This window comes from Erythrolamprus reginae, chromosome 9, assembly GCF_031021105.1.
Source record: "Erythrolamprus reginae isolate rEryReg1 chromosome 9, rEryReg1.hap1, whole genome shotgun sequence".
In the NCBI taxonomy this organism is placed as follows: domain Eukaryota; kingdom Metazoa; phylum Chordata; class Lepidosauria; order Squamata; family Dipsadidae; genus Erythrolamprus; species Erythrolamprus reginae.
In genome coordinates, this window is record NC_091958.1 from 39,161,467 (window position 1) to 39,183,002 (window position 21,536).

Here is a 21,536-nt window from a genome sequence, read left to right on the forward strand (position 1 = left end):
AAAGTTTACATGGTAAAGAAGAAAAGCTTCTCTACCACTCCCAGAAACCCAGAATGTCCCTTTCTGTTCAAAGAGAAAGAAAAAGTAGATACTCACAGCCCAGAATTCCCATGTTCAGCCGGGCATTGATATGAGACAATTCGTCCTGCACAGAGAAAAAAGGCATGGGATAAAGGCCAAGCTGGGATAAAATGCTAATTGTGGCACCGGGACAAGAGAGGAGTAGAAAACACAGGTGCTGTCCTCTTGATGGACAGGAGAGTTGGGTTTTGTGAGCCCCAAGCCTCTGTAACTGACCAAGAGGGATGAGAGCGAATGCCCACAGCATGAATAGTGACCGGCAGGGGTAATGGCTAAGGAGCAAATGGGATTTGAAGCTGTCTTGTAAGACTTGGCTTCTAGAACCATGCTGTGTAGCAATGTTTGAACTATAATTTAGTGAATAAATGTAAATATTGTATAAAATGTAAATACAAATATAATAGGTAAATATTGTAATGTTCTTAGTTTAAAATGTTATTAATAATAATAATAATAATAATAACAACAACAACAACAATAATGGAAGGGACCTTGGAGGTCTTCAAGTCCAACCTCCTGCTTAGGCAGGACACCTACACTACTTCAGACAAATGGTGATCCAACATCTGCTTAAAAACTTCCAGTGTTGGAGCATTTATACCGCCAGGCATGGGGGAGTTGAGATATTCCTTCCCCCTAGGCCATTACAAGTTATGCATGGTTTGTCTGTGTGTATGTTTGGTTTTATAATAAGGGTTTTTAATTGTTTTATTATTGGATTGTCACATGCTGTTTTTATCATTGTTGTTAGCCGCCCCGAGTCTACGGAGAGGGGCGGCATACAAATCCAATAATTATTATTATTAAATTATTATTATTCACAACGTCTGGAGGCAAGCTGTTCCACTGATTAATTGTTCTAACTGTCAGGAATTTTCTCCTTAGTTCTAAGTTGCTTCTTTCCTTGTACACCCTCATTTTTGGTGGAGGGATTTGAATGTTGTTTGAGTGGCGGGCACACAGATCACTGAGCTATATGTAGTATGCATGTGTTATTATTATTATAAAAAATCAATTAAAAAAGAACTATAACTTAGTGAACAAATGAACAGCTGTATTTACCCAGCAAATGAACTTCCAAAGCACGAGAGGGCAAGAGAAGAAACAATGGATGGAGAATAACCAAGGAGAGACGCAACCTGGAATTAAGGAGAAACTTCCTAACAGTGAGAACAATTAACCGGTGAAACGTCTTGCCTCCAGAGGTTGTGGGCACTCCATCGCTGGAGGTTCTAAGAAGAGGCTGGACAGTCAGTTATCTGAGATTGTATTGGTTCTCCTGCTTGAACAGTGAGTTGGACTAGAAGACCTCCAAGGTCCCTTCCAGCTCTATTCTGACTGCTGGCTATTCTGCTACACAATTCTGCTACTGTACCTGGGCAGGTAGCAAAATTGCGCTGGACCCCACTAGCACTCAGGGCCACGGGGGTGAGCACACCTCACCGTGCCACCTTAACAGCCCACCTCTGGGAGCCACCATGACCTGGATAACTGAAATACACCAAAGTCATTTATTGATATGAAGAGCTGGGAACCAAGAACCTCTTTCCTAAACAATACACAAGCACCTAATTGGACATTTACAGATAACCAGGGGTTGGTGGGGGTGGGGGTACTTTGTACTTTGTATTGCTTGCATTGGGAAAACCTCAGATTCAGCTTATGCTACCTCTGTAACTGTTGTGTTTGGGCTTGGGCCAGCCGTTGCTCCCACAGATGGGAGAGATGCGGCACAAAGTGAGTGCGAAAGCCTGGCTGACAGCCAGGAAGACGTGGCAGACAGCCATGAGGATGAGGCCACTGGTTCAGAGGAGTTGGCAGACAGCACGCAGGACTCAGCAGACAGCCCAGGGGATTTGGCATGCAGTCACTCAGACAGTCTGTCTTCCTTGGATTCCTCTGCAGACCAATTCATAGACATGCTTAGCCCAAGAGCTATGCAAAGGAGGGCTCAATTAAAGGACTATTATCAGTGATCAGAGTAGCACCTGGGCTGGGTGTGGTTCTTATACTGAGGGCTGGGTGTGGTTCCCTTAATGTGGGCTAAAGGTATAAAAGGGAACAGAGGCACAAGGCAAACTGTGGCTGTTTATCTGTGTTACTTTGTGGATCCTGCTCTGAAATTTCTGTTCCGTGCCTTTGGATTTCAACCCAGCCTTTTCAGGCACGTGGGAGGTGAAACCTCTGGAACTTGCTGTTTGCTCTAAGATTCAAAGGACTCCTGAAACGTTTCTGCTCCATGCAGGTTGTCTTTGTTTCCTTTTTCCTGTGTTTTTGTATTTGGCTGAATTACGCCTTGCACTATCATTTATTCCTGACAAGAAGGTCTGTTTTTGTTAATCCCTTTTTTGTTTGTTTAATACAAGTTTGCTGATTAGAAGAGCACGTGTGTGTTTGATTTCTTTTCCTTGAACTGTTACTAATTGCCTGACCCAGTCAGCCAGAACAGTAACCACTTAAGCTTCAGGATATTCTTGGCACAAACAAATGGCTAGATGACTGATTGGGACGGTCAACACTCACGTTGAGCATGGAGGCATCTCGCCGGAACTCCATCAGATCTTCGCTCAGCTTGCTCTGGTTCTCATCCAGCACATCTGAACGACGAGAGTTAGGAAAACAGGAGATATGATTTCTGGTTGCAAGTGCAAATAAATCATAAAACCTCCCAAGGCCACACCTCCAAACTAACCCCAATCCATTTTAGTCTCCTGCTCCAGAAATGTTCAGCTGAAAGTTCTTGCAGTGCCAATACTGTACAGTGTTCCCTCAATTTTCGCGGATACGAACTTCGCGAAAAGTCTATACCACGGTTTTCCAAAAAATATTAATTAAAAAATACTTCACGGTTTTTTCTATACCACGGTTTTTCCCGCCCAATGACGTCATACGTCATCGCCAAACTTGCGTCTGCCATTGCTGATTGGCCGAGATCTCTGCCAATTCGCAAAAATTTCACCCGCCATTGCTGATGGCCCGAAATCTCAGCCAATCAGCGGTGTTACCCCGATGTGCATTAGTACTTTTACAACTATTAAAACTTATTATAAGACATGCCCAAGATGCCTGAAGTGGTGATTGAAGATAATTAATTATGTTAATAATTTTGCTAATAAATAACAAAATAATTATTGATAATAAATAATTCAGTTTATAAATATCAGGATCATTAAGTGTCTTATTCAATGGTGAGAACCAGTAATAATGGTGAGTAATAATCTAAATGGTTGTTAAGGGAATGGGAAATGGTAATTTAGGGTTTTAAAGTGTTAAGGGATGGCTTGTGATACTGTTCATAGACAAAAATGGTGTATTTACTTCCACATCTCTACTTTGCAGAAATTTGACTTTCGCGGGTGGTTTCGGAACGCATCTCCCCTGAAAGTCGAGGGAACACTGTATATGTATAAGCAGCACTTTCCCCCTCCCTAAAAGCCACTGAAAATTTGGGTGACCTTATATTCTGAGTGTAGCCCCGCCCACCCTCTGGCCCCCATCCTTTGGCCTCTGCCTCCCAGCAATTAGTCTCCTTGCAGCAAACAGCAGCCAGCCGGTTTCAGTTTCAGCACAGCTGGATTAGCACAAGCAGCTGATTGGATCGGCTTTCCAACCATCAGCTCTTGCAGGCTGCAGGGATTACCATTGTCTATTGCCGCTTACGCGCACCCCATTTTGGCCTCGGCATACCATTTTTGGCATTTGCGCTTCATTTTCTGCCCATTCCGATCCCCGCCATTTATGGTTATTATACTTGAACTGACCATCCAACCATGGAGTTTGGCTTCCTAGAGAGTCTCAATCTCTATTTCTTCCAGCCTCAACGCCTTTTGATAAGCAAGTACAGTGTGCCTCTACTTACGAACTTAATTCATTCTGTGACCGGGTTCTTAAGTTGAAAAGTTTGTAAGAAGAAGCAATTTTTCCCATAGGAACCAATGTAAAAATAAATAATGTGTGCAATTGGGGAAACCACAGGGAGGGTAGACGCCTTGTTTCCTCCCAAGAGATTCCTAGAGAGGCCTCACGGAGGCTTCTCCCCTGCATTTTCCGGCCCTGTTTCCTCCCAGGAGATTCCTAGAGAGGCCCCACAGAGGCTTCTCCCCTCCTTTTCGGGTTCCAGTTTTGAAGGCTCGGGTTCGTAAGTGGAAAATGGTTCTTGAGAAGAGGCAAAAAAATCTTGAACACCCGGTTCTTATCTGGAAAAGTTTGTAAGTAGAAGTGTTTGTAGGTAGTGGTACCACTGTAGAAGAATATCTAAAGGAACTGAGTTAAGATTGGACGTCCCTCATACAGATGTAAGGATAACTTAGGAAATGTGTTCCAAGTTCTCTGCCCCTGGTTCTCATTTCACCTTCCCAGGATGCTTGGCCCACCCACAAGCCTCTTCACACTGGCCCCTTAGAAGTCAGTCCCAGGGGTGCTCTTGCTCATAGGCTGCTCAAAGGAAACAACTCTCTAGTCTAAGAGGGTCAGCCAACTCAACATTCTTCCTGAAAAGGAATCTGACCAAAAGGTACAGCTGGGATGATCAGCAATGGCATACATATTTGACTTTCTTGGCTATTCTGGAGCCCCCAGTTAAGTAAGTAAGCAAGCAAGCATGTAGTTAATTAATCAATCCCCTCTTTCAGTTTTGAATTAGGATTACATATGAACAATTTTTGGTCCCTGGGAGCTGTGGGAACACTGATTCTCCAACGAAATCACAACTCAGAGCAAAATGAATTGTTCTAGAATTGCATTTATCAATTTAGGCTCCTTTAAGTCAGTTTTTGAGTCCTGGCAACTGCCAGGATGAGTCCCTGCAGTTTTCCTAGAAAAGCTTTTGGAAATGGTTTGCCCTCGCCACCTCCTTCTCCTCCTCCAGGACTGAGAGGGACTGGCTCGAGGTTAATCCAAGTGGCTTCATGTCTAAGGTGGGACTAGAACTCTCAGCCTCCTGGTTTCTGGCCTGAAGCCTTAAGCTCTGCACTAAACCGTCTCCCAAGAGATTATAAAAATGTCCCAGGAGGAGGAGAAAGCAACTCTGGAAGATGGTGGTGATGGGGTTTAGGTGGGCCACCCAGGTAGAGCTACCACCTTCTTTCTTGTAGGGACTCACCAAACTTCAGCTCCAGATTCTTCTCCAGCTGGTCTATCTTCTCGGAAAGCTTGCCCAGCATGGAGCGCAGGAAGGCGATCTCCTGGTCCTTCTGAGCCATGGCCACTTGCATCTCATGGAAGCGGTCATCCGTTTGCTGGAGGAACTCCTTCAGACCCTCAAATTTGCACATTTCCAGGTGAGTCTCGTATGTATCCTGGTTTCCTATGAATGTACACCTAGTGGAAAGGAAGCAAATTATTCAGGAGGAGAAGTTCCTCTTCAAAACTGTGGCTATTATGAGTTGTGCTCAAGGACCATATCAGAGTGAGCTTTAATTTGTTCTACTGTGCTAGACATAGAAACATAGAAGACTGACAGCAGAAAAAGACCTCATGGTCCATCTAGTCTGCCCTTATACTATTTTCTGTATTTTATCTTAGGATAGATATATGTTTATCCCAGGCATGTTTAAATTCAGTTCCTGTGGATTTATCTACCATGTCTGCTGGAAGTTTGTTCCAAGCATCTACTACTCTTTCAGTAAAATAATATTTTCTCATGTTACTTTTGATCTTTCCCTCAACTAACTTCAGATTGTGTCCCCTTGTTCTTGTGTTCACTTTCCTATTAAATACACTTCCCTCCTGGACCTTATTTAACCCTTTAACATATTTAAATGTTTCGATCATGTCCCCCCTTTTCCTTCTGTCCTCCAGACTATACAGATTGAGTTCATGAAGTCTTTCCTGATACGTTTTATGCTTAAGACCTTCCACCATTCTTGTAGCCCGTCTTTGGACCCGTTCAATTTTGCCAATATCTTTTTGTAGGTGAGGTCTCCAGAACTGAACACAGTATGATGCGAAACCCAGGAAAAATGTGCCATACTTCACTTAATCTTCCAGCGAAAGATTGAAGGCAAGTGAAGTCCAGGCAGAAGGAGAACATCATAGCTTCAGCATTTAAGGGGCTGGTTTGGACAAAAACTCAGCAGCCCTTTTTCGTACGGCTGTTGGTAAAAATAGGATCACCAACATGATCACCAATGTCCGATGATGGATATGGCACAAAAGGAACAACTGTGCTAGAATAATTTTTCAGTCCAAGTTTTGCACCTGGCTTCTGAGCAACTCAAGAGTGCAAAAAATAGAAAACAATTTTCTGAACTTCTGTCCGTTCGGCTATTTTTTTTGGCCTCCGGGGCTTCAGGGAAGTTTCCTTGAAGTGACTGAGGGACAAACAGCCTTTTCCAAGATTGAAAATTAGCTGGCCAGCATGCGCGCTGGAGATGATGGAGGCCAACATCTTGTGTGCCCTCCAATATGGCTCCCCATGCCACCTGTGGCACATGTGCCATAGGTTGGCCATCACAGCCTTATATCATTTATCCTTATATCATCAGACAAGTGGCTGTCAATCTCATCTTAAAAACCTCCAGTGATGGCGCACTCACAACTTCTGAAGGCAAGCTGTTCCACTGGTTAATTGTTCTCACTATTAGGAAGTTTCTCCCTAGTTCTAGATTGCTTCTCTCCTGCATTAGTTTTCATCCATTGTTTCTTGTCTTGCCTTCTGATGCTTTGGAAAGCCGGTTGGTCCCCTCTTCTTTGTGGCAGCCCCATAGATATTGGAAGACTGCTGTCATCTCTCTCCTAGTCCTTCTTTTTGCTACACTAGACATACCCCATTCCTGTGACAGTTCTTCATGTTTTAGCCTCCAGTCCCCTAATCTTCATTGCTCTTCTCTGCACCTTTTCCAAAGTTTCAACATCTCTTTTATAATGTGGCAACTGGATGCAGTATTTTATCATATTATGAATGAAAACATGAGAGATTTGTTCAATACTTTGCTAAAGTGAATCAGAGTGTTCAGGGGGAAAGTATTTTGAAATCCCGATAGTTCCCGGTAACTTGCAACCTAGTTAAGGCACGGTCGTAGATGACATCATACCAAATGACTAAGCCGTGGAGAAATATCTATAGCTGAGTTATGCTCATTTTTGCTTGACTCTGCCAGGCAGCGCAAAACGGGTTTTTTTTTTCCAAACATGATTTTCCCCTGACTTTTAAACATTTTAGAAACATAGAAGACTGACGGCAGAAAAAGACCTCATGGTCCATCTAGTCTGCCCTTATACTATTTCCTGTATTTTATCTTACAATGGATATATGTTTATCCCAGGCATGTTTAAATTCAGTTACTGTGGATTTACCAACCACGTCTGCTGGAAGTTTGTTCCAAGGATCTACTACTCTTTCAGTGAAATAATATTTTCTCACGTTGCTTCTGATCTTTCACCCAACTAACTTCAGATTGTGTCCCCTTGTTCTTAATACAGTTTGGTTTCCCCTCCCTGATTTATTCTGTTTTTTTCACAAATTCCCCGATATTTCCCGGACCGTCAATTTCCCTGATAATTCCGATTTCCAGGTTTGCTGGACACCCTGGAGATACAGTTGTGTCCAAAGCATTTCCCCAATCTATTAAACAAGTGTATCAAAAAGGAGACAGGTTAGTCTGATTTGTCTATGATAACCCTCGCTGCATTCCTATTTAAATATGCATAAATACCCTATGCAGAAACCTGTTTAAGCACCACACCCAGTATAAATGTCATTGGGATGAACCTGTAGTTTCCATTTTTGATAATAATGATAACGTTTCTTCTTGGTGTCTTCTGGGACCTTGCCATGACTTCAGGATTTCCCAAGGATTACAATTCTGCTCCTTCCTTTAGTATCCTACAATGGAAGTCCCGGGCCAAACAGACTTGAAGAACTGTTGCAGGAACTGAGCATGGATAGTCTAGTGAAGAGAAGGACCAGGAGTGACATGATAGCAGTCTTCCAATATCTCAGGAGCTGCCACAAAGAAGACTCAGCTTTCCATCCTTCTGAGGTGGGTCAAATGAGGACCCAGATTGTGGGGACAATATGCTGGCTCTGTTAAAAAAGTGCTATTGCTAACATGCTGTAAGCAGTCCTGAGTCTAAAGAGAAGGGCAGCATTAAAAAAATTGAATAAATAAATAAATCCTGGACATGGGCATTTGAAAGTCAACATGTGGTCGGGGTTCACACACACGCTTCCTGTAGCATCATCTCAGGCTTACACACAGTGGCCTAGGCTTCTCTCAGCAGGGAATCCTACATGCCTCTTCTTTCTAAAAACTGATTCTTGGGCTCCCTTGAGCTGTGATGACTTGAGTGATTCCTGCTTGCTTCCATTAAATTGAACCAGGTAGTAATAGGCATCACTTAGTATGAGCCTGCTAAAAAGCAATGCCAACCGTAAGGGTGTTTGGTTCCTTCCACTTCCTTCGTCTTATTTATTTATTTATTTATTTATTTTATTTATTATTTAGATTTGTATGCCGCCCCTCTCCGCAGACTCGGGGCGGCTCCTATTCTCTGGCATTCCTATCCCTCTTTTTGTTTTCTTCTGAGGAAGTTTATTTGTTATATCCAAGAAGCTCTCATCTTCATGGTGGTGCAGTGGCTGGAGTGCAGAATTGCAGGCTAATTCTGCTGACTGTCAGCGGTTCGATCCTGACTGATTCAAGGTTGACTCAGCCTTCCATCCTTCCGAGGTGGGTCAAGATTGTTGGGGACATGAGGCTGATTCGGTAAACTGCTTAGAGAGGGCTGAAAAAGCACTAGGACGCGGTATATAAGTGCCGTTGCTATTGTAATTGACTCAGCTTTCAATCCTTCTGAGGTGGGTCAAATGAGGACCCAGATTGTTGGGGGCAAGAGGCCGACTCTGTAAACCACTCACAGAGGGCTGTAAAGCACTATGAAGCATTATATAAGTTTAAATGCAAATGCTATATTTTCTGATGTATGGCAGTGTTTCCTTCCTCAAGACCCTTTTCCAATTCGCCTGCCTTTCCATCAGGGTAGCTTGGGTTCTTGTTAGACAAGAGTTAGGGTTAGGATCACCCTGAACATCCTTGACCGACCATGCTGGTTGAAATCTCTCCCCCACTCTTTCCCTGCCAAACCTCCAAGCTAAAATCCTCTTTTATTTTCCTTTTCACTCTCTTGGAAGCTGCTTTGTCCCCTGACACTGCTTGTCCTCTCACTGAACTGCAGCTGCTGAACTGCATACATTTAAGAGTTAGAATGACATTTAAACAGGTATCTGTCATTTATTACGATTACAACGAAACCGGCTTCTGATTTGAGGGAGTGTTCTTCAGACGAAGATATTGCAGAACAGCCTACACAAGGGGTGTCAAACTCGCGTCAGGCACTGGCCACAGCCCTCCCCCTTTAGTGAAGGGAGGGAATCCAGATATATCACGTGATGATGACTCAACACAAGTATGACACCCCTGACTCAGAGTCAAGCATCACGTGGACAAGGCCTGGGAGACGACCCTGGGATGGGCAAAGAAGGCAAAGGTCTCCCAGGAGGTGGCGGATCCTTGCTTACCCGTATTTGGAATGAGGGCACTTGATGTGCTCACACTCCTTCAGATGGGCCTCCAGGTTCATCTTGAGCAACGGAGGGCAACTGGGATTGTTGGGGCAGCGCACTGGCCGGTAGTCACAGCTGCCTTCATGGTCCCTAGATATAAAAGGGGGGATGTCAGAAGAAGACCTCCTGGTCCATCTAGTCTGCCCTTTTACTATTTCCTGTATTTTATCTTAGGATGGATCTATGTTTATCCCAGGCAGGTTTAAATCTAAATTTAATTTTTTTAAAATTTAAATTTAAATGTGGATTTACCAACCAGGCCTGCTGGAAGTTTGTTCCAAGCATCTACTACTCTTTCAGTCAAATAATATTTTCTCACGTTGCTTCTGATCTTTCCCCCAACTAACCTCAGATTGTGGCCCTTATTCTTGAGTTCACTTTCCTATTAAAACACTTCCCTCCTGAACCTTATTTAACCCTTTAACATATTTAAGTGTTTCAATCATGTCCCCCCTTTCCCTTCTGTCCTCTAGACCAGCGTTTCCAAACCGGTGTGCCGCCAAGCTCCAGCTGGGCGGGGCGCTGCCGGTACTTCCGTCCTGGGGCTCCCGCTCGCAGCTGTCCCCCGGCTCCTGCTCGATGCCGCGGTTTTCGGCGCTCTCCTGCTGGGCCCCAAAGAAGGAAGGCAGGAAGAAGGAGAGCTCCATTCTTCGCGCCTTTTTCCTGCCTTCCTTCTTTGGGGCCCAGCAGGAGAGCGCCGAAAACCGCGGCATCGAGCAGGAGCCGGGGGACAGCTGCGAGCGGGAGCCCCAGGACGGAAGTACCGGCAGCGCCCCGCCCAGCTGGAGCTTCTCTGGCGTCCACGGCAAGTGTCTTTTGTGGCCCGGCGGGAGGGCACTGGTGATGGGAGCGGGGTGGTGGTGGCCGCAGCGGCCGCAGGCAGTCGCGGGCGGCGGCGAGAGCGATCGCTCTCTCTCTCTCTCAGCTGACTGCAAGCGGGAGCTCTGACGGTGGTGGTTGGACTGCAAGCGGGAGCCCTGACGGTGTCCAGTAGCACGTCCAGCTGCCGCCGTCAGGGCTCCCGCTTGCAGTCAGCTGAGAGAGAGAGAGAAAGAAAGAGAGACATATAAGAGAGGCAGAGAGAGAGAGAGAAAGAGAGACATAGCAAGAGAGGCAGAGAAAGAGAGACAAAGTAAGAAAGAGAGACAGCAAGAGAGGCAGAGAAAGAGAGATAAAGAGAGAGAGAAAGAGAGACATAGCAAGAGAGGCACAGAGAGAGAAAAAGAAAGAGAGACATAGCAAGAGAAAAAGAGAGACTTAGCAAGAGAAGCACACAGAGAGAGAAAGAGAAAGAAAGAGAGACATAGCAAGAGAGACAGAGAGAGAGAAAGAGAGAGAGACATAGCAAGAGAAAAAGAGAGACTTAGCAAGAGAAGCACAGAGAGAAAGAGAAAGAAAGAGAGACATAGCAAGAGAGACAGAGAGAGAGAAAGAGAGAGAAAGAAAGAGAGATAGCAAGAGAGGCAAAGAGAAAGAAAGAGACATATAGCAAGACAGTGAAAGAGAGAGAGAGAAAGAGAGAGAGAAAAAAGCAAGAAAGAGATATAAGAGAGACAGAGAGAGAGAGAGCAAGGGAGAGAGAAAGACATAGAGGAAGGGAAGGAGGGAGAGAGAAAGAGAGCAAAAAAGAGAGGAAGAAAGAAAGAAAGAGGGATGGAGAGAGAGAAAGAAGGGAAGGAAGGAAAAGAGAGAAAGAGGGAGAAATAGAGCGAAAGGGAGGAAGACAGAGGGTTTTTTTGTCCAAACTTTTCTTTAGCCTGCCCCCCGCCCCGCCCCCCTTTCAGTGTTCCCCAGGATTTTGAAAATATGAATAATGTGCCGCGGCTCAAAAAAGGTTGGGAAACACTGCTCTAGACTATACAGATGGAGTTCATTAAGTCTTTCCTGATAAGTTTTATGCTTGAGTCTTTCCACCATTTTTGTTGCCTGTCTTTGGACCCGTTCAATTTTATCAATATCTTTTTGTAGGTGAGGTCTCAGAAAAAAGATACTTTTCTGCCGTGGCACCACGGAAGCTCTCTGGACATCTAAGTTGAGGGCAGCTGGCTATTTCCAGAGTTGCCATAAAGCCCAGTACCAATATTTGAGTTAGCAAGATTTACACAAACACCTTGGAGTTGCACTCAGACAAGATGGATATTTTTGTAGGCAGGGTGAAAAACAAAAGCCACGTTTTGACCGAAATGAAAAGTGAAGATGGGAAGAACCATCATTCTTCTCCCCTCCACCCCACACCTCCAAATCGCTCCACTGTTCCATGATGCTGGGCTATAACCCTCCAGCTTTTGTAGCCTTAGCAGCTCTGGCTATGGAAATAGAGCCGTGGATTAGCTGAATGAACAATCTGAGCCGGAAAAGGTTTCATTAATTCACTATTTGTATTTGTCAGAGTTTTGCCAGCTCTGCAACAAAGGGGACTGAAACACATCTACAGAGAAGTCCAGATTTTGTTTCATCCTATGCAGCTTCTTCTGCGGCAAACTACGGATAAGATGTCCCAAAGGTGCTTTTTTTTCCAAGAGGCAACTGGACTTTCTGGTTTTTCTTTGAAGACGTTTCGCGTTTTTCATTTTGGATGAGAAGTGAAATGTCTTCAAAGAAAAACCAAGAAAAGTCCAGTTGCCTATTGAAAAAGCACCTCAACCAGAACCTCCTGGAGGACTGAGAATCTCCAGAGACAAGGCTAAGCTCCAGTTAGGACCTTCTCCAATCGTGTGATCTTTCGCTATCAAAAGGTAGTTACAAAATGGCTGTGTTAGGCTGAAACCATCATGACTTGGAGAATTTGGCCTGCCACACTTTATTCTTTCGAATGTATTCTTGCTGCGGGAACTTGGGAGGGGCTGTTGCATGAGGGATGTAGAGATGTAGCCGTAACAAATTCCTTCTATATTCTCAAGGTCATCCTTTGTTCAACACCTGCCCAGAAGCTGATGGGAGTAGCGGACACGTTGGCAGAAGGAGACGGGCCAACGTGATGAATTGGTGGGTGTGGGGGGGAGCAAGGGAATGAACTTGAACCTGGGTGGAGAAACCCTCCTAGCTTTAGATTCGGGTTTCTCACAGATGTGTCAACATAGCTCTGTTAATAAACTGGAACGTTGAGGAATGCTATGCCTTAGACTCTGATTAAATTTTAGATGTTTTTTGGAACCTTGACGGACTGAATTTCAGCCATGCTTTTCAGCCAGTTGTTCAATTATTTATAATTTTAAGAAAAAGGATTCATTTGAGAGGGGGGGGGGGTGTTGTCCTCCTCCCATCATTACTTTTGAAAACCACCGAAAGACCTAAAAGGTTTGACCATTCCTCTTCCATCCCCCCCAGCTAAGATTTCTTTGGGGGGGGGTCTTCTCTTTGTCCGCAGCACTATTACCAGGTCACGCTTCTTCCCAAACTTCTCCATAGCCCATCCCTCAATTGTGCTGTCAAAGAAATAGGGGGGGGGGAGCGTGGGGGGGGGGGGAAGAACACCACCCTGCTGAATTTTTTAAAAATCAGCCATGCCCAAACAAAACCAGCGACCACGGGAAGAGGCTTCACACAACTCACTTCCTGGCACTCAGTTTAATGGTGAAGGGGCACCCGTGGGGATCCACCTCGAAGGCCGAAGGCTTGCCACTTGTGCTGGACCGGCAGCCGTACTTGCAGTGAATGAAGAGCTCCCCGATTTGTTCGGCCACTGCAATGTTGTTGACCACCACTGTCAGTTTGGCATTGTCCACTGGGCACTTCTCTGCAGGGAGAAACTCTGGGTGAAGAGGACTGGATTCCAACAACATCCCCAGCTGGGATGCACTAGGGTTAAACCCCTTTAAAAAAAACTCAGGGGGAGTGTAGATCATTACCAATTATTGCAATGATATGAAAAACCAATCTTGCTAATAAAACATTTCATTATTCAGTATTATTTAACGTATAAAAATTATTATATTCTCTTCATATCTAGGACATGCTTTCTAACAGCAAAAGTCAAGCCAACCATGATTGAATTAAGAAGCTACGTGCTGGATTGAAACAACTCGCTCCACTTGATTAGTTTAAAGAAATAATTGTTTAAGTTTAGGTTGACTTTAGGTAATTGAAGTCCTTCTATTTGTCTAGTCAATTAAGACGCTCTCCTGTTTATTTAGCAATCTTTGTACCCGGCCAGGATTTGTCTGTATGCTATGTGTCACACATTAACTATTTACATTGCAATTAGGTTAAGTTAGGAATTAATGTTTTATATTTGTACACACAAGAAACTGGTTATAAAGAATAAACTTGCAAGTCCAGACAGACAGCATGATCCCAGAGAGAGCTTGCTTCTCAACATGAAGCAGCTCTGCTCAACCCAGAGAGATATTTCCAAAATGGACAAAGCTTTCTAGAAACCATGTGGCTGTGGCTGTGATTTCTACATCTCTCCAGGGGAGGGGGAAATTTGAACTCAATCTCTAAGTAAAGCTGTTGTCCTCTTAATCGCAGATAACTTCCTCAAATGCGTGAATTTCTTTTTTTTTCTTTTTCTTCCTCTTTCTTTTTTGAATTATAATTTTCTTTCTTTGTTATTGTTTGTAGTGGATAAAGTTTTCTTTCCTGTAAGGGTTTTGAGAGAATACATAAGGAGGAGGAGGAAGAGGCACTATGGCATAAGTGCCTACTAAAGAAGAAGGATATTAATTTAATAAGGTTTTAAAGGAAATTGAGCTTGAATTCAATTAGAAGAAAATTAGATACCTAGATGACAAAATTAGAGGTCAAGGTTGGGGGCGTTGGATTGACACTGGAAATAATTAATTTGGAGCTAATAATTTTGGGGGGAGATTAATTCTAAATAATGTACTAACTTGATACTATTTTTATTATAATATGAAAATATTTCCGAATGTATTGAAAAAGTTTGCATGGAGAATTTTTTTTTTAAATTTACCCAGTAAAAAACACACACACACACAAAAGGACTTCAGTACCTACCAGAGGTTAAGGCACATCTCCTGCAAAATGTGTGCTGTGAAGAAAGAGAACACAAGGCGGTAAGTGTGTATCATATCATATTTGTTTTCATCACCGGGGGCCTGCTAGGCAGCCTCTACTTCCTAGACACCTGTTGTGGCCCACCAGAAGCTGATAGTGGATTCCGTTCGAGAGGAGACCGACTTGGTGATGCACCAGCAACCTGTGCAGCTGGCACCCGAGTCGGACAGTGGGGAGACTGGTGAGGACTTGGTGCCAGAGGCAGAGGTTCAGCCAGGGCCTTTGGAGCCTCCAGCACCTCTTGGCAGCGATGAGGAAGAAGAGGCTTCTCCTCTTCTTAATGCCTGAGCACACAGAGCTGCCAAAAGGCAGGAGTGGTTACTCCAGAGGAGGTCTCCTCAGGAGTAAGACAGGGTTAATTGGCCACTCCTTTAGTCTACTTAAGAACAGTAGATACTATTTGAAACATTTTCTTTCTAATTCATTCATTTTCCCCATCACATTGCTGTTAAGATTTTTGGTTCATAATATCCTCCTGGGCTTTGCGTTGGTTGACAAGGAAGTGCTTCTGTGGCATCGAGGCAGCCAGGACCACAACCACCAGGCGACCATAAGCCACAGCTGGAAGGAGTAAAGCCTAGGCAGCCAAGCAGAACCTCTGGGAATGAGACATAGTGTCAACCTTGCTGCATTTCTTCCTATCTTCAACTGCACTTCAGCTGTCATAAGAAACCAGGGGTGGAGGGAGGTATTTGGGATGGGGGGGAGTTTGCTGGAGGAGCCCAGGGAAGTTTTGATTTTGCTTGAGAAAGGGTGAAGAATGGGGGGCATAAGAACATAAGAGCCCTGCTGAATCAGGCCAAAGCCCATCGAGTCCAGCATTCTGTGGCCCACAGTGGCCCACCAATTGTACATGGGGATCTTGAGTAGAAAGAGAAGGCAAGACCCTCCCTTTCCCTTGACCCCCAACAAATGGTACTCAAGGGAACCCTGCCTGCCTCAACCCAACATAGAGGCGGCACATGGGCATCCATTTCAATAACCACCTATGACATACTTGGCATCCATGAATCTCTAATCCTGCCCTGAAGCTATCAAGGCTGACAGCTGTCACAACCTCTTCTGGAAGTAAATTCCAGAAACCAACGACGCTCTGGGTGAAGAAATATTTCCCTTAATTTGTCCTCACTTTTTTTACCTATGAGCTTTAGGGAGGGCCCCCTCATCTTAGTATTGTGTGATAGAGAAAAGAATTTATCCACCTTTTCTATCCCATGCATGATTTTATACCCTTCGATCAAGTCACCCCTTAAACGCTGTCTTTCAAGGCTGAAGAGACCAAGGTGTTGCAACCTGGTTTCATAAGGGAGGGGCTCCAGGGCAGCTGTAAGCTGGCACATATGCGCAGAGCAGACGTGCTTATCAACAAGTCAATGTTAATGGCCATACATTCCAGAAGTGTGACATGCCAGCGAAGATGCAACACCTGACGAATATGGACAATGTGGATTGGATGAACTGCCAAAGGGGGTGGGGGGTATTGGGTTTACTTTGTAATAGGCACCTCTCGTGCCTTTTTCATCAGACTTTGCTTTTCTTCCTGATGCATTCACTTCTGATTTAGTCAAAGTGACCTTTGAAGTTCAAAATGGACTCTTGAGTTTTACCTTCCTAAATTCTGAGCGAAGCAGACCGGACACATAGACCTTCACCTTCCTTCCTAGATTCTCCAGGGTAAACAAAGCACAACCACCTTCTTTGGGCCTCCAAACTGAATTGGCTACAAGTGTTTTGATCAAAGCTGGCTTGATTCTCCCCTACTGGGGCTCCCCGCAGCCCTCAACTGAGGGGTAATTCCTCCCCAGCTGCTGACTTCCCTTTCCTGCTCTTCTCATTCAGGAAAGAGAGGCTCAATCAGTCAGCAGCTGAGCAGAAAGCAAACTGGGCCCCGCTCCCAATTTCCATTCCCACATTCCCCAGAACATGTTAGAGAAGCTGACTGGAAAAAAATTATGAGGGAACTGCATAATAGAAAGGGGGTTCTGCCTGGATGGGCTCTGTTGGGTCTATCCACGTGCCATTAACCCTTGTTAATGGGCTCTGTTGGGTCTATTTGAGGTTTCCTCAAATGCTCTGCGTGTCCAAACCATCTTTGTGGGCTGCAAGGTCTGGCATGAATGTCATCTGGAAGAATAAAGACATCAGTCTCGCAATCCAATGCAGATGAGCTAAGGCAATAATGTTTTCCAGTTGCTATTTATGGCTGCGAAGCTTTGGACTTTGAAAAAGGCACATGAAGAAATATAACCTTAAATTGAAATGGTTATCAAATAATGTATATAGTGTATGTAAATGTGAATAAGAGTATGAAACTATGGGATCAAACTATGGCCCACCCTGGCCACGCCCAGCCAAGGTCAAACACAACCCTGATGTGTTGCTCAATGAAATGCAGTTTGACACCACTTGGCCTTCACAGCAGAGGTGGATTGCGAAGGTGGAACATTGACGTGGGCTCGCCCCAGCGCTATTATGTTACTGCACTTGGGCAGGTAGCGAAATTGCGCACACACGTCACTGTTCCACCTTAGCAGCTCACCTCTGTATATTGGTCTTGTGTGCAAATCCCACGGAGAGTTTAGAACCTCTGGGCATGCAGTTCTCTGGATGTGGCCTAGCCACAGAGTCTGTCTCATTTTGAAAGCAATGGGGGGCTCTCAGGAGCGAGGCCTGCATCCTGCCGTATGATGAGGTCTGATTGTGTATTGGCAGTCCAATGGGATCATGTGGCAAGGAGGAGAGGCTCTCCAGGTGGCGTGTTTTGCAAGCCTGAATGCTGCCCAAGAGCGACTCCAAGGCAGTAGCCCTCTCCTGGGGCACCCCTGTGTGTCCGCGTGCAATTTGGCACGATTGCGTTTCCTATTTTCAAACATACCAATTAAAGTTAATTTAAAAAATTTTAACGACATGAACAAGATAACAACTAAATTTATCTGGCAAGGAGAAAGACCAAGGCTTAGTTTTAAATGTTTACAAGATGTATGAAAAAGAGGAGGATTTGGACTTCCAAACTGGCATTTGTATTATCAAGCGGAGGCAATGACATGGATTAAAGAATGGACAACGCTCAAAAACAAAAGACTTTTGACTTTAGAAGGGCACGATTTACAGATAGGATGGCATTCATTTGTATGGTATAGAAAACGGACTATACATAGGTACTTTCAAAGACATAGCATTAGAAACTCAGGTGCAGTAGCGTAATTGCACTGAACTCCACGAGCAGAGCCACGGGGGCGAGCACATATCACCGTTCCACCTTAGCAGCCCATGTTGCTACATTGTCTAACCTCCCTCCCAGGAGAAGATTCCAGAGCTGATCAAAAGAAGATGCATTCATTTGTATTATTGCACTGAGAGGGAAGTTGGACCGGGTGGGCAAATTGATCCCCAAACATGCTCCAAACTAGCGCCCCCCCCCTCCGGTGACAGCCCTTCTCCACGCGACTGAAACCGCAGCCTGGTTCGGCTCCTTACCCCACAGGTCGTGATCACGGGATCTTTAAACACGCTGCAACACAACTGGCAACAGAGCTTCACCGAAGGCTGCTCAGCAAACACCAGAGGCTCCTGCAACCAACCAGAGCGCATGCTTGTGAGAATGAAAGAGCGCCTCCCTTTGCTCAAACCCAGCAATGCTCCGCCAGGCCGGGAAGTTTGGGAGACAAAGTTTACAGGCAGTCCTTGGGCTTACAAGCACAATGGAGCCCAAAATTTCTGTTGCTGAGCGCAATGGTTCCTAAGTGAGCTTTGCCCCATTTCACGACTTTATTTGCTGCAGATGTTAAGCAAATCACTGCAGTAAGTTAGTCACAAGAGGCTTAAGTGAATCTGGCTTTCCGCTTGACTTGGCTTGTCACAAGGTTGCAAAAGAGGATCACATGGCCTCGGGACACTGTGCAACTGTCATAAGTGTGAGTCAGTTGCCAAGCATCTGAATTGTGACCATGTCATCATGAGGACATAAGAACTTTCCCCTGCATCATGTATGCCAAATTTTGGGGGGAGTTTGGAACAATATATATCTGTCTATGTCTATGTGTGTCTGTGTGTCTGTCTGTCTGTCTGTCTGTCTGTCTGTCTGTCTGTCTCTCTCTCTCTCTCTCTCTCTCTCTCTATCTATCTATCTATCTATCTATCACAGGGTGTCCAGGAGGAAAGCATTTTGAAATTCCCGGATATTTCCCTGACATTTCCCTGCAGCTTGCCATCTAGTTAAGGCGCAGTCGTAGATGACGTCATACCAAACGGCTCAGCCATGGAGAAATATCGGTAGCTGAGGAAGCAGGTTGTTGCCAGAGTTATGCTCACTTTTGCTTGACTCTGCCAAGAAATGCAATCCTTTTTAAAAAAATATTATTTTTACCTAACTATTAAAATTTTTAATATAGTTTTTCCCCCTCTGATTCTGTTTTTTTCACAAATTCCCTGTTAATTCCCTGATATTTCCCAAACTGCCAATTTCCCTAATAATTTCAATTTCCCTGTTTTCCAGGTTTGCTGGACACACTGATGTATGTATATATGTAAACAACGTACATCTGTTTCTTCAGAGAAAGGGTGTTTTTTTTTTTGCAAACTTCGAAAGGCCCAGCCATGGGGGCCATGGGCAGTAAACACTAAAATGGCACAGAGTAGGTTTTATGTCAGTGTTTCCCAACCTTGGCAACTTGAAGATATTTGGACTTCAACTCCCAGAATTCCCCAGCCAGCGAATGCTGGCTGGGGAATTCTGGGAGTTGAAGTCCAAATATCTTCAAGTTGCCAAGGTTGGGAAACACTGTTTTATGCAATGGTTGAAGGAGGCAGAAGGCTTATTGTTTTAATAATTGTCAGCAAAGGTTCCTTTGTGAAAAGAATAATGAAATCCCTGCAATACAAAGAGCTTTCCAGTTTGGCAGTTAATGGGGAGAGAAAATGTATAGACTTGTTCCACTTCATGAATTATGGGAAACTGCCCCCCTGGCCCCCAAATACCTACTGGCTCCTCCTCTTCCTCGTGGAGAGAGAACGTTGAGCGCAGGGACATGTTGGACTCCGAGTGCAACGAGCGAACGGAGATGGCAGAGTCAGACCGACGGGTGATTGGCGGCTGGAGAGAAAGAGGGAAGAAGGGAGAGGGAGGGAGGGAGAGGAAGAGAGAGAGATGAATCATCGGTTGCTTATTTAAGATAAAACAGTACAGCAGCCACGGCCAACATGCGTGTTGAGAACCAGCATTATGGGGGATTCCAGGAGGCCCTTCCTAATGGCAGCTTTTCTGAACAAAATTCAATACATTTCTGCCAGCTTCTGTTCTAAGTGACTGTTTGATCTGTGACAGGCAAGGGCCAAGCAGCACACAAAGGAACAGTGTAATAATAATAATAATAATAATTTATTACACTTGTATGCTGCCCCTCTCCGAAGTAACCATCAAGTTCCTTTTGCAAACCTGTGGTTTTTTCAAAACAAGAAATAAACCGCAGGTTAAATGGAGGGAGGCAGCCAAAGCACATTTACTTGCCCTGCAAAGAAGTTACGTTTGCTTTTGACAGAGGTCTGTGAAGATTTAGCCCTCAGAAATCCTTTCCCTTCTTGGGCAATACCAGCACCTGACTTAACTGTTTAAATCATCGGTAAAAGCATGACAAATCTCAGACAGGTGGCTGCAAAAAGCCCCCCAGACCGATTTTTCCCTCTGTGATGGACACAGGAAAAGCTCACCTTCCCAACATGGAGCTTCCCGATGCGCAAGCAGGCTTCTGACCAGAAATGCTGGTTCTCGGCTATGATCCTTCACCAAAAACGTACCACCGTTGGCTCTCATGGCCTCTGCTGTTCCTAAGAGCACTTGTGGTTAGGCTGCCTCTGCCTCTCTCTTTAACTCACTCACACACACACACATACACACACTTCTGCCAATTTGCTTTGCGTAGATGGCTGGAGACTTCCTCCTATTCAATTCAGTCGGGGTTCTGCTCTGCGGCTTCCTGTTTGGGGGGGTTGGGGGGTGGAAGAGCCAGCTGGGCACCGTGCCCGCCAATCACCCAGCTTGTCCAGGCTGCAGGCTCCCTGGGACTGGCTCAGCAAGGGAGCTGCTGGCAGAAAGGCCCCCTCTCAAGGTTCTTATCGTCCAGGGAGACTCACGGCATCTGCACCAATGTGGGGACGAACCCGGGATAAGAAGAGCAGCAATGAAAGTCACAGCGTAGAGAAGCAGCCACAAAAAGCCAAGTTTAAAAGGGGGAATCTGGCAGCCATCACCTTTAAGCAGAAGAGACAGGCAAGTTGTCCATGTGCTGGCCTCTTCATGGGCTCTCAATGTCCTTTCTCAAAGGAAAGGGGGGGAAGGGAAGTTCAGAACACGCTGGCTCTTTGCTGAAGGTTAGAAAGGGGCCTCAACTCCATCATGATCCTCTTAACCTTCACCCAAACAACTATACCATGAACCATAAAATAACACTACGGATCATTGATAAAAGGGTGAACAAATTCAAAACGATAAAAATTTAAACTCTAACTCAAGTTTAGAAATTCAAAATTTTCATTATACTGATAGTAAAAAGCTTAAATGCTGTAGGGCAGTGATGGCGAACTTATGGCATGGGTGTCACAGGTGGCACACGGAGCCATAGCCCTAGCTCAGCTCCATCACACATGTGCACCCCGGCCAGCTGATTTTCGACTCACCTGAAGGATCTGGGAGGGCATTTTTGGCTTCCGGAGGGCCTCCAGAGGGATGGGGGAGGACGTTTTTACCCTCTCCAGGCTGCAGGGAAGCCTCTAGAGGTTGTGGAGGGTGTAAAATGGGCCTACCGGGCCCACTAGAAGTTGGGAAACAGGCTGTTTCTGGCCTCCAGAGGGTCTTTGGGGGGGCAGGGGAGGCAAT

The 21,536-nt window shown here is 45.1% G+C and overlaps 1 protein-coding gene across 4 annotated transcripts in view; it reads right to left on the reverse strand.

Moving 5' to 3' along the window:
- TRAF7 (TNF receptor associated factor 7) overlaps positions 1–21,536 on the reverse strand; it is a 49,702-nt gene that overhangs the window by 15,744 nt on the left and 12,422 nt on the right. For all 4 annotated transcript variants that reach the window (XM_070760849.1, XM_070760852.1, XM_070760853.1 and 1 more), the window contains exons 5-12: positions 19,647–19,757; positions 18,143–18,235; positions 14,606–14,639; positions 13,199–13,382; positions 9,602–9,736; positions 5,183–5,400; positions 2,605–2,678; positions 97–145 (exon numbers count right to left, since the gene is read on the reverse strand). In XM_070760849.1, coding sequence (XP_070616950.1) covers positions 97–145; positions 2,605–2,678; positions 5,183–5,400; positions 9,602–9,736; positions 13,199–13,382; positions 14,606–14,639; positions 18,143–18,235; positions 19,647–19,757 — 898 coding nt within the window. The remainder of the gene's footprint in view (positions 1–96; positions 146–2,604; positions 2,679–5,182; positions 5,401–9,601; positions 9,737–13,198; positions 13,383–14,605; positions 14,640–18,142; positions 18,236–19,646; positions 19,758–21,536) is intronic.